Genomic DNA, 12,627 nt, shown 5'->3' with positions numbered 1-12,627 from the left:
CCCTTTTGAGGTAGAGGGCCCGGCACCATCCCCGCCTGGCATAGGTCCACGCGGACGACACCACATCGAAATATCCATTTGTTTTGTCTGAGGCATGATCATTTAGAGGGTTGTGTGTGGACTCGTTGCCCCTAATGGGTTTCCCACACTATGCCGGAGCATAGTCAGATTCCACGCCGACTTCGTTGGGTGACCAGCAGCCGAGGTCCACAAGCTATGGTGTGGTTCGCCCCTGGCCCTGACCTGGATGGCCGCAGCATCTTTTGCATCCATGCTGACGCCCTCGAAGTTGTCCAGGCAGCTGGGGTGTCCGTCGATGGTGGGTGATGGGCATATCTACCTGTCCTCTGCCTTCGTTGGACGAACCTCCGTAAGGGTGGATGTGCCCATTCGGGGTTGTTATTTCACCCATAGCTGGGGGATTTTGAGATCAGAGTTTCCATCTCCTAGGAGGTTTTATGGCTCTCCAGCCTGACCAGTCTAGTCTGCGACTCCTCTTGATGGGGGATGCCAAGATCTAGTCTTGTTATCGCGCCGGTCGTCCGCGCCCGTGCCACTTTCGTCACGACTTGCGTCATGTCCACCCTGCTCCATGTCATTGACTGAGGAACACCCACATTAACGTGGCGTGGAGGTGCGGCTACAGTGTTCACTCTCATGTTAGGGACGCACTAAGGCACCCCAAAAGAGAGTTCTTCGCAGGGCGGATGGTCAGTGGAAGGGTAGGGAAGTCAGTGGATGGACAGGGAAGTCAGTGGAAGACACGGAAAGTGGGAACATAGACTCTCTGGTGTAAAGAATTGAGATCAGGTTGGATCACCATTGTGTTCAGCTTCCACAAGAGCCACACCTCGTGTTACTTGCAGGAAGACCCAGACACTATTGACTTCTGCCCAAGCAATCCCTCTAGAACAGAATAGTAACTTCAGCCTGGACAGAAGCTGACCCGGAAACTTTTATTCGAAGACAGAAAATTATTCCAGCGCTGATAACCACAGTTACAGATCTGAAACCCAAGAATTCTAAACCGTCGAACCTCTGCTTGACCAGACAGCAGCCACTCTCACATTGACCAAACACCAGTGCTGATGATCACAACTGATCTGAAACTGAACAGATCTAAATCGTCGAACATCTACTTGACCAGACAGCAATCAATCTCACATTGACCAAACTTAACAACGCTAACTCAACTATAATTATCTGAACAGTGAACGTCACTGTTAAAACATAGATCTAACCATATGGATTTGTCTGCATTTCAAAACCACTTGTGGAACTCACGTCGACTAGGCAGTAAACTTGCTTCAACCCAGTGAGCAAAAATTAATTATTGGGTACTTACAGACATTGAGAATGAAGAAACAGATTTGAAGTAGAATCCATTTAATCTCTCCCAAAGCAAAATACCACACTCCTTAAATCACATAAGTCTACAACAATTCAAGGCATATTTTGCACACCACGAACTCATTGCAAGCTTAACCTTCACGTCTCTTCCCTCAACCCCCAGAAAACTAACAGCCACAACTCCCCCTCACAAAACCCGGGACACTCCACAGCTTATGCTGTTTTGGATCAGCGTCTTTGATTGGACATCCTCTCGCCAGACCACCATGATGACTGATCTTCTCACTGGATTGCCCCAGAACGTTCTGCTGACCGGTTGAAAACCCAACACTAGCTACTCTGTCGGAATCCTCCTCTCTTATTAATGGACATGAACATATACCGAACAGACAAAAATTTCTTAACACATAAGGACGAAACAACATGGCTGAACTGTCTATACAGTCTTGTCTTACCTTTCAGGTGGGTACTGCTACCCAGATGCTGAAAGGCACAGAACACAGAACACTGAACGAAGAGCACCAAACACTCGGAGGAAAAGCTATCCCCACTGCAGAGTGCAAAACCGGGCAAACAGCCCTGAAGAGATCAAAGCAGACACGACTGCCTCCAATGCCAGTCACGGGCGAAAAGCCCAGAATCCTGTCACTTACTGACAGCTCAGGAAAGGTTGATCTCAGTGACAGCCTGAACTGAGACACAGATTCCTGTGTAGCCAATGTATCATGCACCCAGGACTGTGGCTAGAACTACATGTAGAGAGGGATGTAGCCAATGTATCATGCACCCAGGACTGTGGCTAGAACTACATGTAGAGAGGGATGTAGCCAGTGTATCATGCATCCAGGACTGTGGCTATTATTACATGTAGAGAGGGATGTAGCCAATGTATCATGCACCCAGGACTGTGGCTAGAACTACATGTAGAGAGGGATGTAGCCAGTGTATCATGCACCCAGGACTGTGGCTATTATTACATGTAGAGAGGGATGTAGCCAATGTACCATGCACCCAGGACTGTGGCTATTATTACATGTAGAGAGGGATGTAGCCAATGTATCATGCACCCAGGACTGTGGCTATTATTACATGTAGAGAGGGATGTCGCCAATGTATCATGCACCCAGGACTGTGGCTGGTACTACATGTAGAGAGGGATGTAGCCCATGTATCATGCACCCAGGACTGTGGCTAGAACTACATGTAGAGAGGGATGTAGCCCATGTATCATGCACCCAGGACTGTGGCTAGAACTACATGTAGAGAGGGATGTCGCCAATGTATCATGCACCCAGGACTGTGGCTAGAACTACATGTAGAGAGGGATGTCGCCCATGTATCATGCACCCAGGACTGTGGCTATTATTACATGTAGAGAGGGATGTAGCCAATGTATCATGCACCCAGGACTGTGGCTAGAACTACATGTAGAGAGGGATGTAGCCCATGTATCATGCACCCAGGACTGTGGCTATTATTACATGTAGAGAGGGATGTAGCCATGGCTATTATTACATGTAGAGAGGGATGTAGCCAATGTATCATGCACCCAGGACTGTGGCTATTATTACATGTAGAGAGGGATGTAGCAAATGTACCATGCACCCAGGACTGTGGCTGTTATTACATGTAGAGAGGGATGTAGCCAATGTATCATGCACCCAGGACTGTGGCTATTATTACATGTAGAGAGGGATGAAGCCAGTGCATGAGTGCAGTCATACTACATGTAGCAGAGAACAGTTGATAGTGCAATGTTTGTGCTGACTGACCCTAGCCATGTTTGCAGGTGGACATAGCGAAGCACCCCCCTCTGGATGCCAGTTCCCGGCACAAGCGCAGCACGAAGGACATCTCTGCCTTTGGGGAGTACCGGTTTGAGCATGTGCGTGCCAGCAGCCTGAACACATACATCACCATCACAGAGAAGAACAGCATCTTGGTGGTGCGCAACGTGCGCTTCAGGCTGGTGATCACACTGCCAGAGAAGGACCATAACCTGCGTGTGTCCCGCTTCTACATCATCGTGCAGAGCCGGGAGAGGGAGGGGACCGGGGGGGACAAGACGTACGGCATCCTGTACTTCCGTCAGGACCAGCCCCACATCGACCTGTTTGTCTTCTTCTCTGTCTTTTTCTCCTGCTTTTTCCTGTTCCTGGCACTGTGCGTCATGCTGTGGAAGGTGAAGCAGGCCTTTGACGCGCGCCGCTCCCGGCAGCTGAGGGAGAGAGAGATGGAGTGCATGGCGTCGCGGCCCTTCGCCAAGGTGCTGGTGCTGCTGGAGCCTGACGACGGGCTGGGGGACAGCGACCATTTCGGGGTGGGGCTGGACGGCTTCAGCTTCAACTTGGGAGGGGGCGGGGGCAACACCTTCATGTCCACCATCTACAACCGGCGCGGCCGTCTGTCTCGCCCCATGCTGCGCCTGCACCCCCACCACCCACACCACCATCCCCACCTCCACCCCCACCCCATGGAGCTGTCCCCGGGACACCACGTGCCCCCCCACGCCCCCTCACGGACTCACCACCCCCACCACCACCACCACCCCCACCACCCGCTGAGTGTGGTTCCCATAGCGGTGGAGCCAACAGACGACGGAGTGGCGGCGGTGGGGACGGTGCTGTTCCAGCTGCCCGGGGCCTGGCAGGCGCCCTGCAAACTGTGCATGGGGTCCACCCTCACCCTGCGCATCACTCCCCCACAGCTCGCTCACAAACCTCTGCAGAGACGTCGGCCCAGCTTCTCCCCCTGTTGACCCCCCCCCCCCACACTCCTCTCATCACCCCTCCAAGCACTCCCCATCACTCCCCCCCCAACACTCCTCACACCCCTCCCATCACTCCCCCCCCCTCCAACACTCCTCACACCCCTCCCATCACTCCCCTCCCCTCCAACACTCCTCACACCCTTCCCATCACTCCCCCCCCAACACTTCACACCCCTCCCATCACTCCCCCCCCCCCAACACTCCTCACACCCCTCCCATCACTCCCCTCCCCTCCAACACTCCTCACACCCCTCCCATCACTCCCCCCCCAACACTCCTCACACCCCTCCCATCACTCCCCCCCTCCAACACTCCTCACACCCCTCCCATCACTCCCCCCCCTCCAACACTCCTCACACCCTTCCCATCACTCCCCCCCCAACACTCCTCACACCCCTCCCATCACTCCCCCCCCAACACTCCTCACACCCCTCCCATCACTCCCCCCCAACACTCCTCACACCCATCCCATCACTCCCCCCCCAACACTCCTCACACCCATCCCATCACTCCCCCCCCAACACTCCTCACACCCCTCCCATCACTCCCCCCCAACACTCCTCACACCCCTCCCATCACTCCCCCCCCCCAACACTCCTCACACCCCTCCCATCACTCCCCCCCCCTCCAACACTCCTCACACCCCTCCCATCACTCCCCCCCAACACTCCTCACACCCCTCCCATCACTCCCCCCCAACACTCCTCACACCCCTCCCATCACTCGCCCCCCCCAACACTCCTCACACCCATCCCATCACTCCCCCCACAACACTCCTCACACCCCTCCCATCACTCCCCCCCAACACTCCTCACACCCCTCCCATCACTCCCCCCCTCAACACTCCTCACACCCCTCCCATCACTCACCCCCCCCAACACTCCTCACACCCCTCCCATCACTCCCCCCCCCAACACTCCTCACACCCCTCCCATCACTCGCCCCCCCAACACTCCTCACACCCCTCCCATCATTCCCCCCCCGCCAACACTCCTCACACCCCTCCCATCACTCCCCCCCCCCCCAACGCTCCTCACACCCCTCCCATCATTCCCCCCCCCAACACTCCTCACACCCCTCCCATCACTCCCCCCCCCCCAACGCTCCTCACACCCCTCCCATCACTCTCCCCCCCCACACACTCCTCACACCCCTCCCATCACTCGCCCCCCCCCCCCCATCAATCCTCACACCCCTCCCATCACTCCCCCCCCCATCACTCCTCACACCCCTCCCATCACTCCCCCCCCCCATCACTCCTCACACCCCTCCCATCACTCCTCACACCCCTCCCATCACTCCCCCCCCCCCCAACACTCCTCACACCCCTCCCATCACTCCTCACACCCCTCCCATCACTCCCCCCCCAACATTCCTCATAACACCCTTCCCATCACTCCCCCCCATCAATCCTCACACCCCTCCTATCACTCCTCATAACACCCTTCCCATCACTCCCCCCCATCAATCCTCACACCCCTCCCATCAATCCTCACACCCCTCCCATCACTCCTCACACCCCTCCCATCACTCCTCACACCCCTCCCATCACTCCCCCCCCCCCAACATTCCTCATAACACCCTTCCCATCACTCCCCCCATCACTCCTCACACCCCTCCTATCACTCCTCATAACACCCCTCCCATCACTCCCCCCCATCACTCCTCACACCCCTCCTATCACTCCTCATAACACCCCTCCCATCACTCCCCCCCATCACTCCTCACACCCCTCCCATCACTCCCCCCCATCACTCCTCACACCCCTCCCATCACTCCCCCCCATCACTCCTCACAACACCCCTCCCATCACTCCTCACAACACCCCTCCCAACACCCCCTCATACCTACTCCAACACCCCTCCCATCACCCCCTCACACATACGCCCTCCGCCACACCAACACCCCCAGTACCCCCACACTCCTCCCAACATTCTCCCAGTGGTCAGTGGCCATCAAGTGCTCCCTGCAGGGGTAAGGTGTCAGGGTTTGATGCAGCAGCGCTCTTACAGGGCAACCACAAACACAGGGCTGCCACTGCACTGGTGGTAAAGTCAGCTTGGTACTGCAGTGAAGCTAAAGAAGGCTGGTACATGAGTGGTGAAGGATGAAGTGAGCATGGCTGACACTGTACATAGAGGTGGTGGTCAGTGGTGAGATAGACTGCACCAGGTGATGTGGTCAGTGGTGAGATAGACTGCACCGGGTGATGTGGTCAGTGGTGAGATAGACAGCACCAGCTGATGTGGTCAGTGGTGAGATAGACTGCACCGGGTGATGTGGTCAGTGGTGAGATAGACAGCACCAGCTGATGTGGTCAGTGGTGAGATAGACAGCACCAGCTGATGTGGTCAGTGGTGAGATAGACAGCACTGGGTGATGTGGTCAGTGGTCAGATAGACAGCGCCAGCACCAAGCAGTGCTAACGGCCATATTATGCACATTGTATTATGTAGACATGCTTGATGACAATCCTAACTACAGCAATCCGCGGGGAGGGTGCTGAGTGGGGGAGGGGCGAGACAGAACAGTAGGTGAGCAGGACAGGCAGTGTGTGTGTTTGTGTAGGACAGGACAGGCAGTGTGTGTGTAGGACAGGACAGGACAGGCAGTGTGTGTGTTTGTGTAGGACAGGACAGGCAGTGTGTGTGTAGGACAGGACAGGACAGGCAGTGTGTGTGTTTGTGTAGGACAGGACAGGCAGTGTGTGTGTAGGACAGGACAGGACAGGCAGTGTGTGTGTTTGTGTAGGACAGGACAGGCAGTGTGTGTGTAGGACAGGACAGGACAGGCAGTGTGTGTGTTTGTGTAGGACAGGACAGGCAGTGTGTGTGTAGGACAGGACAGGACAGGCAGTGTGTGTGTGTGTGTAGGACAGGACAGGCAGTGTGTGTGTGTGTAGGACAGGACAGGACAGGCAGTGTGTGTGTGTGTAGGACAGGACAGGCAGTGTGTGTGTTTGTGTAGGACAGGACAGGCAGTGTGTGTGTTTGTGTAGGACAGGACAGGCAGTGTGTGTGTTTGTGTAGGACAGGACAGGCAGTGTGTGTGTTTGTGTAGGACAGGACAGGCAGTGTGTGTGTAGGACAGGACAGGACAGGCAGTGTGTGTGTGTGTAGGACAGGACAGGCAGTGTGTGTGTTTGTGTAGGACAGGACAGGCAGTGTGTGTGTGTGTAGGACAGGACAGGACAGGCAGTGTGTGTGTGTGTAGGACAGGACAGGCAGTGTGTGTGTGTAGGACAGGCAGTGTGTGTGTGTGTGTAGGACAGGACAGGCAGTGTGTGTGTGTAGGACAGGACAGGACAGGCAGAGAATGTGTGTGTGTAGGACAGGACAGGCAGTGTGTGTGTGTGTGTAGGACAGGACAGGCAGTGTGTGTGTGTGTAGGACAGGACAGGCAGAGTGTGTGTGTAGGACAGGACAGGCAGTGTGTGTGTAGGACAGGCAGTGTGTGTGTGTGTGTAGGAAAGGACAGGCAGTGTGTGTGTGTAGGACAGGACAGGCAGAGTGTGTGTGTAGGACAGGACAGGCAGTGTGTGTGTGTGTCTAGAACAGGACAGGCAGTGTGTGTGTGTGTGTGTGTGTAGGACAGGACAGGCAGAGTGTGTGTGTGTGTGTAGGACAGGACAGGCAGAGTGTGTGTGTGTGTAGGACAGGCAGTGTGTGTGTGTGTGTAGGACAGGACAGGCAGTGTGTGTGTGTGTGTAGGACAGGACAGGCAGTGTGTGTGTAGGACAGGACAGGCAGAGTGTGTGTGGGTGTAGGACAGGACAGGCAGTGTGTGTGTAGGACAGGACAGGCACAGTGTGTGTGTGTGTAGGACAGGACAGGCAGTGTGTGTGTGTGTGTGTGTGTAGGACAGGACAGGCAGAGTGTGTGTGTAAGACAGGACAGGCAGAGTGTGTGTGTAAGACAGGACAGGCAGAGAGTGTGTGTAGGACAGGACAGGACAGGCAGAGAATGTGTAGGACAGGACAGGACAGGCAGAGAATCTGTGCAGGACAGGACAGGACAGGCAGTGTGTGTAGGACAGGACAGGACAGGCAGAGAGTGTGTAGGACAGGACAGGAGGACAGGACAGGCAGAGAGTGTGTAGGACAGGACAGGCAGAGTGTGTAGGACAGGACAGGACAGGACAGGCAGAGTGTGTAGGACAGGACAGGACAGGCAGAGTGTGTAGGACAGGACAGGATAGGACATGCAGAGTGGGTAGGACAGGACAGGACAGGCAGAGTGTGTAGGACAGGACAGGACAGGCAGAGTGTGTAGGACAGGACAGGACAGACAGAGTGTGTAGGACAGGACAGGACAGACAGAGTGTGTAGGACAGGACAGGACAGGCAGAGTGTGTAGGACAGGACAGGACAGACAGAGAGTGTGTAGGACAGGACAGGATAGGACATGCAGAGTGTGTAGGACAGGACAGGACAGACAGAGTGTGTAGGACAGGACAGGACAGACAGAGTGTGTAGGACAGGACAGGCAGAGTGTGTAGGACAGGACAGGACAGACAGAGAGTGTGTAGGACAGGACAGGATAGGACATGCAGAGTGGGTAGGACAGGATAGGACATGCAGAGAGTGTGTAGGACAGGACAGGATAGGACATGCAGAGTGGGTAGGACAGGACAGGACAGGCAGAGTGGGTAGGACAGGATAGGACATGCAGAGTGGGTAGGACAGGACAGGCAGAGTGGGTAGGACAGGATAGGACATGCAGAGAGTGTGTAGGACAGGACAGGATAGGACATGCAGAGTGGGTAGGACAGGACAGGACAGGCAGAGTGGGTAGGACAGGACAGGACAGGCAGAGTGGGTAGGACAGGATAGGACATGCAGAGAGTGTGTAGGACAGGACAGGCAGAGTGTGTAGGACAGCCAGGTGATGTTGTTTCACCGGTGTTGGGGCAAAAGGCATGGGTTACTGGCACAGCTGACTGACCATCTGGCCCACCTGTGTTGGTGAACATGTGGTGCATTGGGTGTGATGGGTGTGTGTTGGGGTTATCACTGTGTGTGGGTGAGTGAGTGAGTGTGAGGGTGTCACTGTGTGTGGGTGAGTGAGTGAGTGTGGGGGTGTCACTGTGTGTGGGTGAGTGAGTGAGTGTGGGGGTGTCACTGTGTGTGGGTGAGTGAGTGAGTGTGGGGGTGTCACTGTGTGTGGGTGAGTGAGTGAGTGTGAGGGTGTCACTGTGTGTGGGTGAGTGAGTGAGTGTGAGGGTGTCACTGTGTGTGGGTGAGTGAGTGAGTGTGAGGGTGTCACTGTGTGTGGGTGAGTGAGTGAGTGTGGGGGTGTCACTGTGTGTGGGTGAGTGAGTGAGTGTGGGGGTGTCACTGTGTGTGGGTGAGTGAGTGAGTGTTGGGGTTATCACTGTGTGTGGGTGAGTGAGTGAGTGTGGGGGTGTCACTGTGTGTGGGTGAGTGAGTGAGTGTGAGGGGCTGAAGGGACTGGGCAGCACCAGACAGATTTGAAAATGAGATGTGGGGAAGAAGAGTTCTTCAGGAAGACAACCACAACAAATAACGCAGGCGGTGTGTGTTGTGAGGGTTTGTGTGTGCTGTGCTGTGTGATTGGGAGTGTGTGTGTTGTGAGGAGTGTGTGTTGTGCTGTGTGATTGGGTGTGTGTGTTGTTTGGGCACATGCTTTCATGGTTCCCTTTATGCGTGAGTGTTTGTTTAAAAACATCAAGACTCTGAAGTTGAATGACAGTGAAAAGAGAAAGGGGAAGTGTGTGTGAGAGGAGTGTGTGAAAGGCAGTGACAGTGACTGTGCATTGGACTGACCACTGTGACTGACCAGTGTGTGTGAGATTGGGGAGTCAGTGTGCACACCTGTTTCACATTGTGTGTATGTGTGTGTGTGTGTGTGCACGCACAAGGACAGAGAAAAGGAAAGGAGAGAGGGACAGAGGAAGTTAAAGAAGTACTTGCATACTATGCTCTCTCTTCAGTAAGTATTGCATCAGTCACCAAGTTTGACTGCTTGTGTATACAATGCATTGGATAGTTTGTCTTGTGCATCATTTGGATATATATATATATATATATATATATATATATATATATGTTTCTTTTTCTTCTTCGCTCTCTCCAGTCTATATATCAATATTGATTTTATGAAAAAATTGTTCTGCTCTGTTGTCTGTTTATACACTTGCATATAAATTGATGATTTGTGTGTACAAGTTCAATTTGATTGTTGATTTACATCATGGCGTTCGACTCATGACTGGAAGGGGTTTGGGGATTGTTTTTTCTTTTTGGTGGAGAGACTGGGGGTAGGTGGAAAGGGGGTGGTTATGATGTCATCACAGGATGTATCCAGAGGGGTGGTTATGATGTCATCACAGGATGTATCCAGAGGGGTGGTTATGATGCCATCACAGGATGTGGACAGAGGGGTGGTTATGATGCCATCACAGGATGTTGTGGACAGTGGGGTAGTTGTGGTGATGTCATAACAGGATGTTGTGGATAGTAGGGTAGTTGTGGTGATTTCATAACAGGATGCTGTGGACAGAGGGGTGGTTGTGGTGATGTCATCACAGGATGTGGACAGAGGGGTGGTTGTGGTGATGTCATCACAGGATGTGGACAGAGGGGTGGTTGTGGTGATGTCATCACAGGATGTTGTGGAGGGGTGGTTGTGGTGATGTCATCACAGGATGCTGTGGACAGAGGGGTGTGGAGGTGATGTCATCACAGGATGTGGACAGAGGGATTGTGGTGATGTCATCACAGGATGTGGACAGAGGGGTGGTTGTGGTGATGTCATCACAGGATGTGGACAGAGGGGTGGTTGTGGTGATGTCATCACAGGATGCTGTGGACAGAGGGGTGGTTGTGGTGATGTCATCACAGGATGCTGTGGACAGAGGGGTGTGGAGGTGATGTCATCACAGGATGTGGACAGAGGGGTGGTTGTGGTGATGTCATCACAGGATGCTGTGGACAGAGGGGTGTGGAGGTGATGTCATCACAGGATGTGGACAGAAGGGTGGTTGTGGTGATGTCATCACAGGATGCTGTGGACAGAGGGGTGGTTGTGGTGATGTCATCAAAGGATGCTGTGGACAGAGGGGTGGTTGTGGTGATGTCATCAGAGGGGTGGTTGTGGTGATGTTATAACAGGATGTTGTGGTCAGAGGGGTGGTTGTGGTGATGTCATCACAGGATGCTGTGGACAGAGGGGTGGTTGTGGTGATGTTATCACAGGATGTTGTGGTCAGAGTGGTGGTTGTGGTGATGTCATCAAAGGATGTTGTGGTCAGAGGGATGTGGAGGTGATGTCATCACAGGATGTGGACAGAGGGGTGGTTGTGGTGATGTCATCACAGGATGTGGACAGAGGGGTGGTTGTGGTGATGTCATCACAGGATGTGGTCAGAGGGGTGGTTGTGGTGATGTCATCACAGGATGTTGTGGTCAGAGGGGTGGTTGTGGTGATGTCATCACAGGACGTGGACAGAGGGGAGGGGTGGGGTCAGAGGTCACTGTCATGTACAGTGCTGTCAGCTGGTTCCCCCCCTCTGTATGTCAGGTAGTGTGTTATTGTCATCATCATGGTGACAATTATTGGTACAGTGGGTATTGTTGCAACAGAAACACACACAAATACATATATTATCCTTGTTTCTTTTAGTTTGACCAGTGAAGATCATTGTTATGGAATTAATGCATTTAGCAAAGATTTGGTTTCAACATAATATTATTTCATTACGGGTAAATATAATGTGTTCTTGTTTTTACTGATTTAAAAAAAAAATTCTTTCCAGTGGACAGTTTGATGTGAAGTCAATATTTTGGTGCAGACTGTTCACATGTCAGTTTGAGGGAGTGAAGATGGGGTTGGACTGCTGGGCCACTTGTTGACAGACAGAGACCGTTAGTGTCTGTCACACCGAGTGACCAAGTCCTGTCTGTGACTGGCATACAGGGTCACATGTTTCAACATCACGTCTGTACCATCAGTCACAGCTCACTGAACCAGATAGTAGTTTGGAAGCTCTTGAGTTTTTAGTATCATTTATGCCTTCTGCTTTTAAAAATGGTTTTTACTCCATGCCTCGTCTCCACACTGCCTCCATTGATTTGATTGTCATCGCCCCTTCCCTTGTTCTTGGCAAGTGTTGCCATGGCCCTAAGGACACAGCAAGTGTTGCCATGGCCCTAAGGACACTGGTTCCTGCCATGTTGCCATGGCCCTAAGGACACTGGTTCCTGCCATGTTGCCATGGCCCTAAGGACACTGGTTCCTGCCATGTTGCCATGGCCCTAAGGACGCTGGTTCCAGCCATGTTGCCATGGCCCTAAGGACGCTGGTTCCAGCCATGTTGCCATGGCCCTAAGGACGCTGGTTCCTGCCATGTTGCCATGGCCCTAAGGACACTGGTTCCTGCCATGTTGCCATGGTCCTAATGACGCTGGTTCCAGCCATGTTGCCATGGCCCTAGGGACACTGGTTCCTGCCATGTTGCCATGGTCCGAGGGACACTGGTTCCTGCCA

The 12,627-nt window shown here is 53.5% G+C and overlaps 1 protein-coding gene across 1 annotated transcript in view; it reads left to right on the top strand.

Annotated features, from left to right (window-relative positions):
* Window positions 1-4,270, top strand: part of LOC143289705 (multiple epidermal growth factor-like domains protein 8) — a 150,079-nt gene extending 145,809 nt beyond the window's left edge. The window contains exon 37 of the mRNA XM_076598755.1: window positions 3,140-4,270. Within this exon, the coding sequence (XP_076454870.1) occupies window positions 3,140-4,108 (969 nt within the window). The 3' untranslated portion in view covers window positions 4,109-4,270. The remainder of the gene's footprint in view (window positions 1-3,139) is intronic.
* The last annotated feature ends 8,357 nt before the right edge of the window (window positions 4,271-12,627 follow it).

The sequence above is a fragment of the Babylonia areolata genome, chromosome 14, assembly GCF_041734735.1.
Source record: "Babylonia areolata isolate BAREFJ2019XMU chromosome 14, ASM4173473v1, whole genome shotgun sequence".
Classification (NCBI taxonomy): Eukaryota; Metazoa; Mollusca; class Gastropoda; order Neogastropoda; family Buccinidae; genus Babylonia; species Babylonia areolata.
The sequence above is the reverse complement of the archived record's forward strand: the minus strand, read 5'-3'. Positions and strand labels throughout refer to the sequence as shown.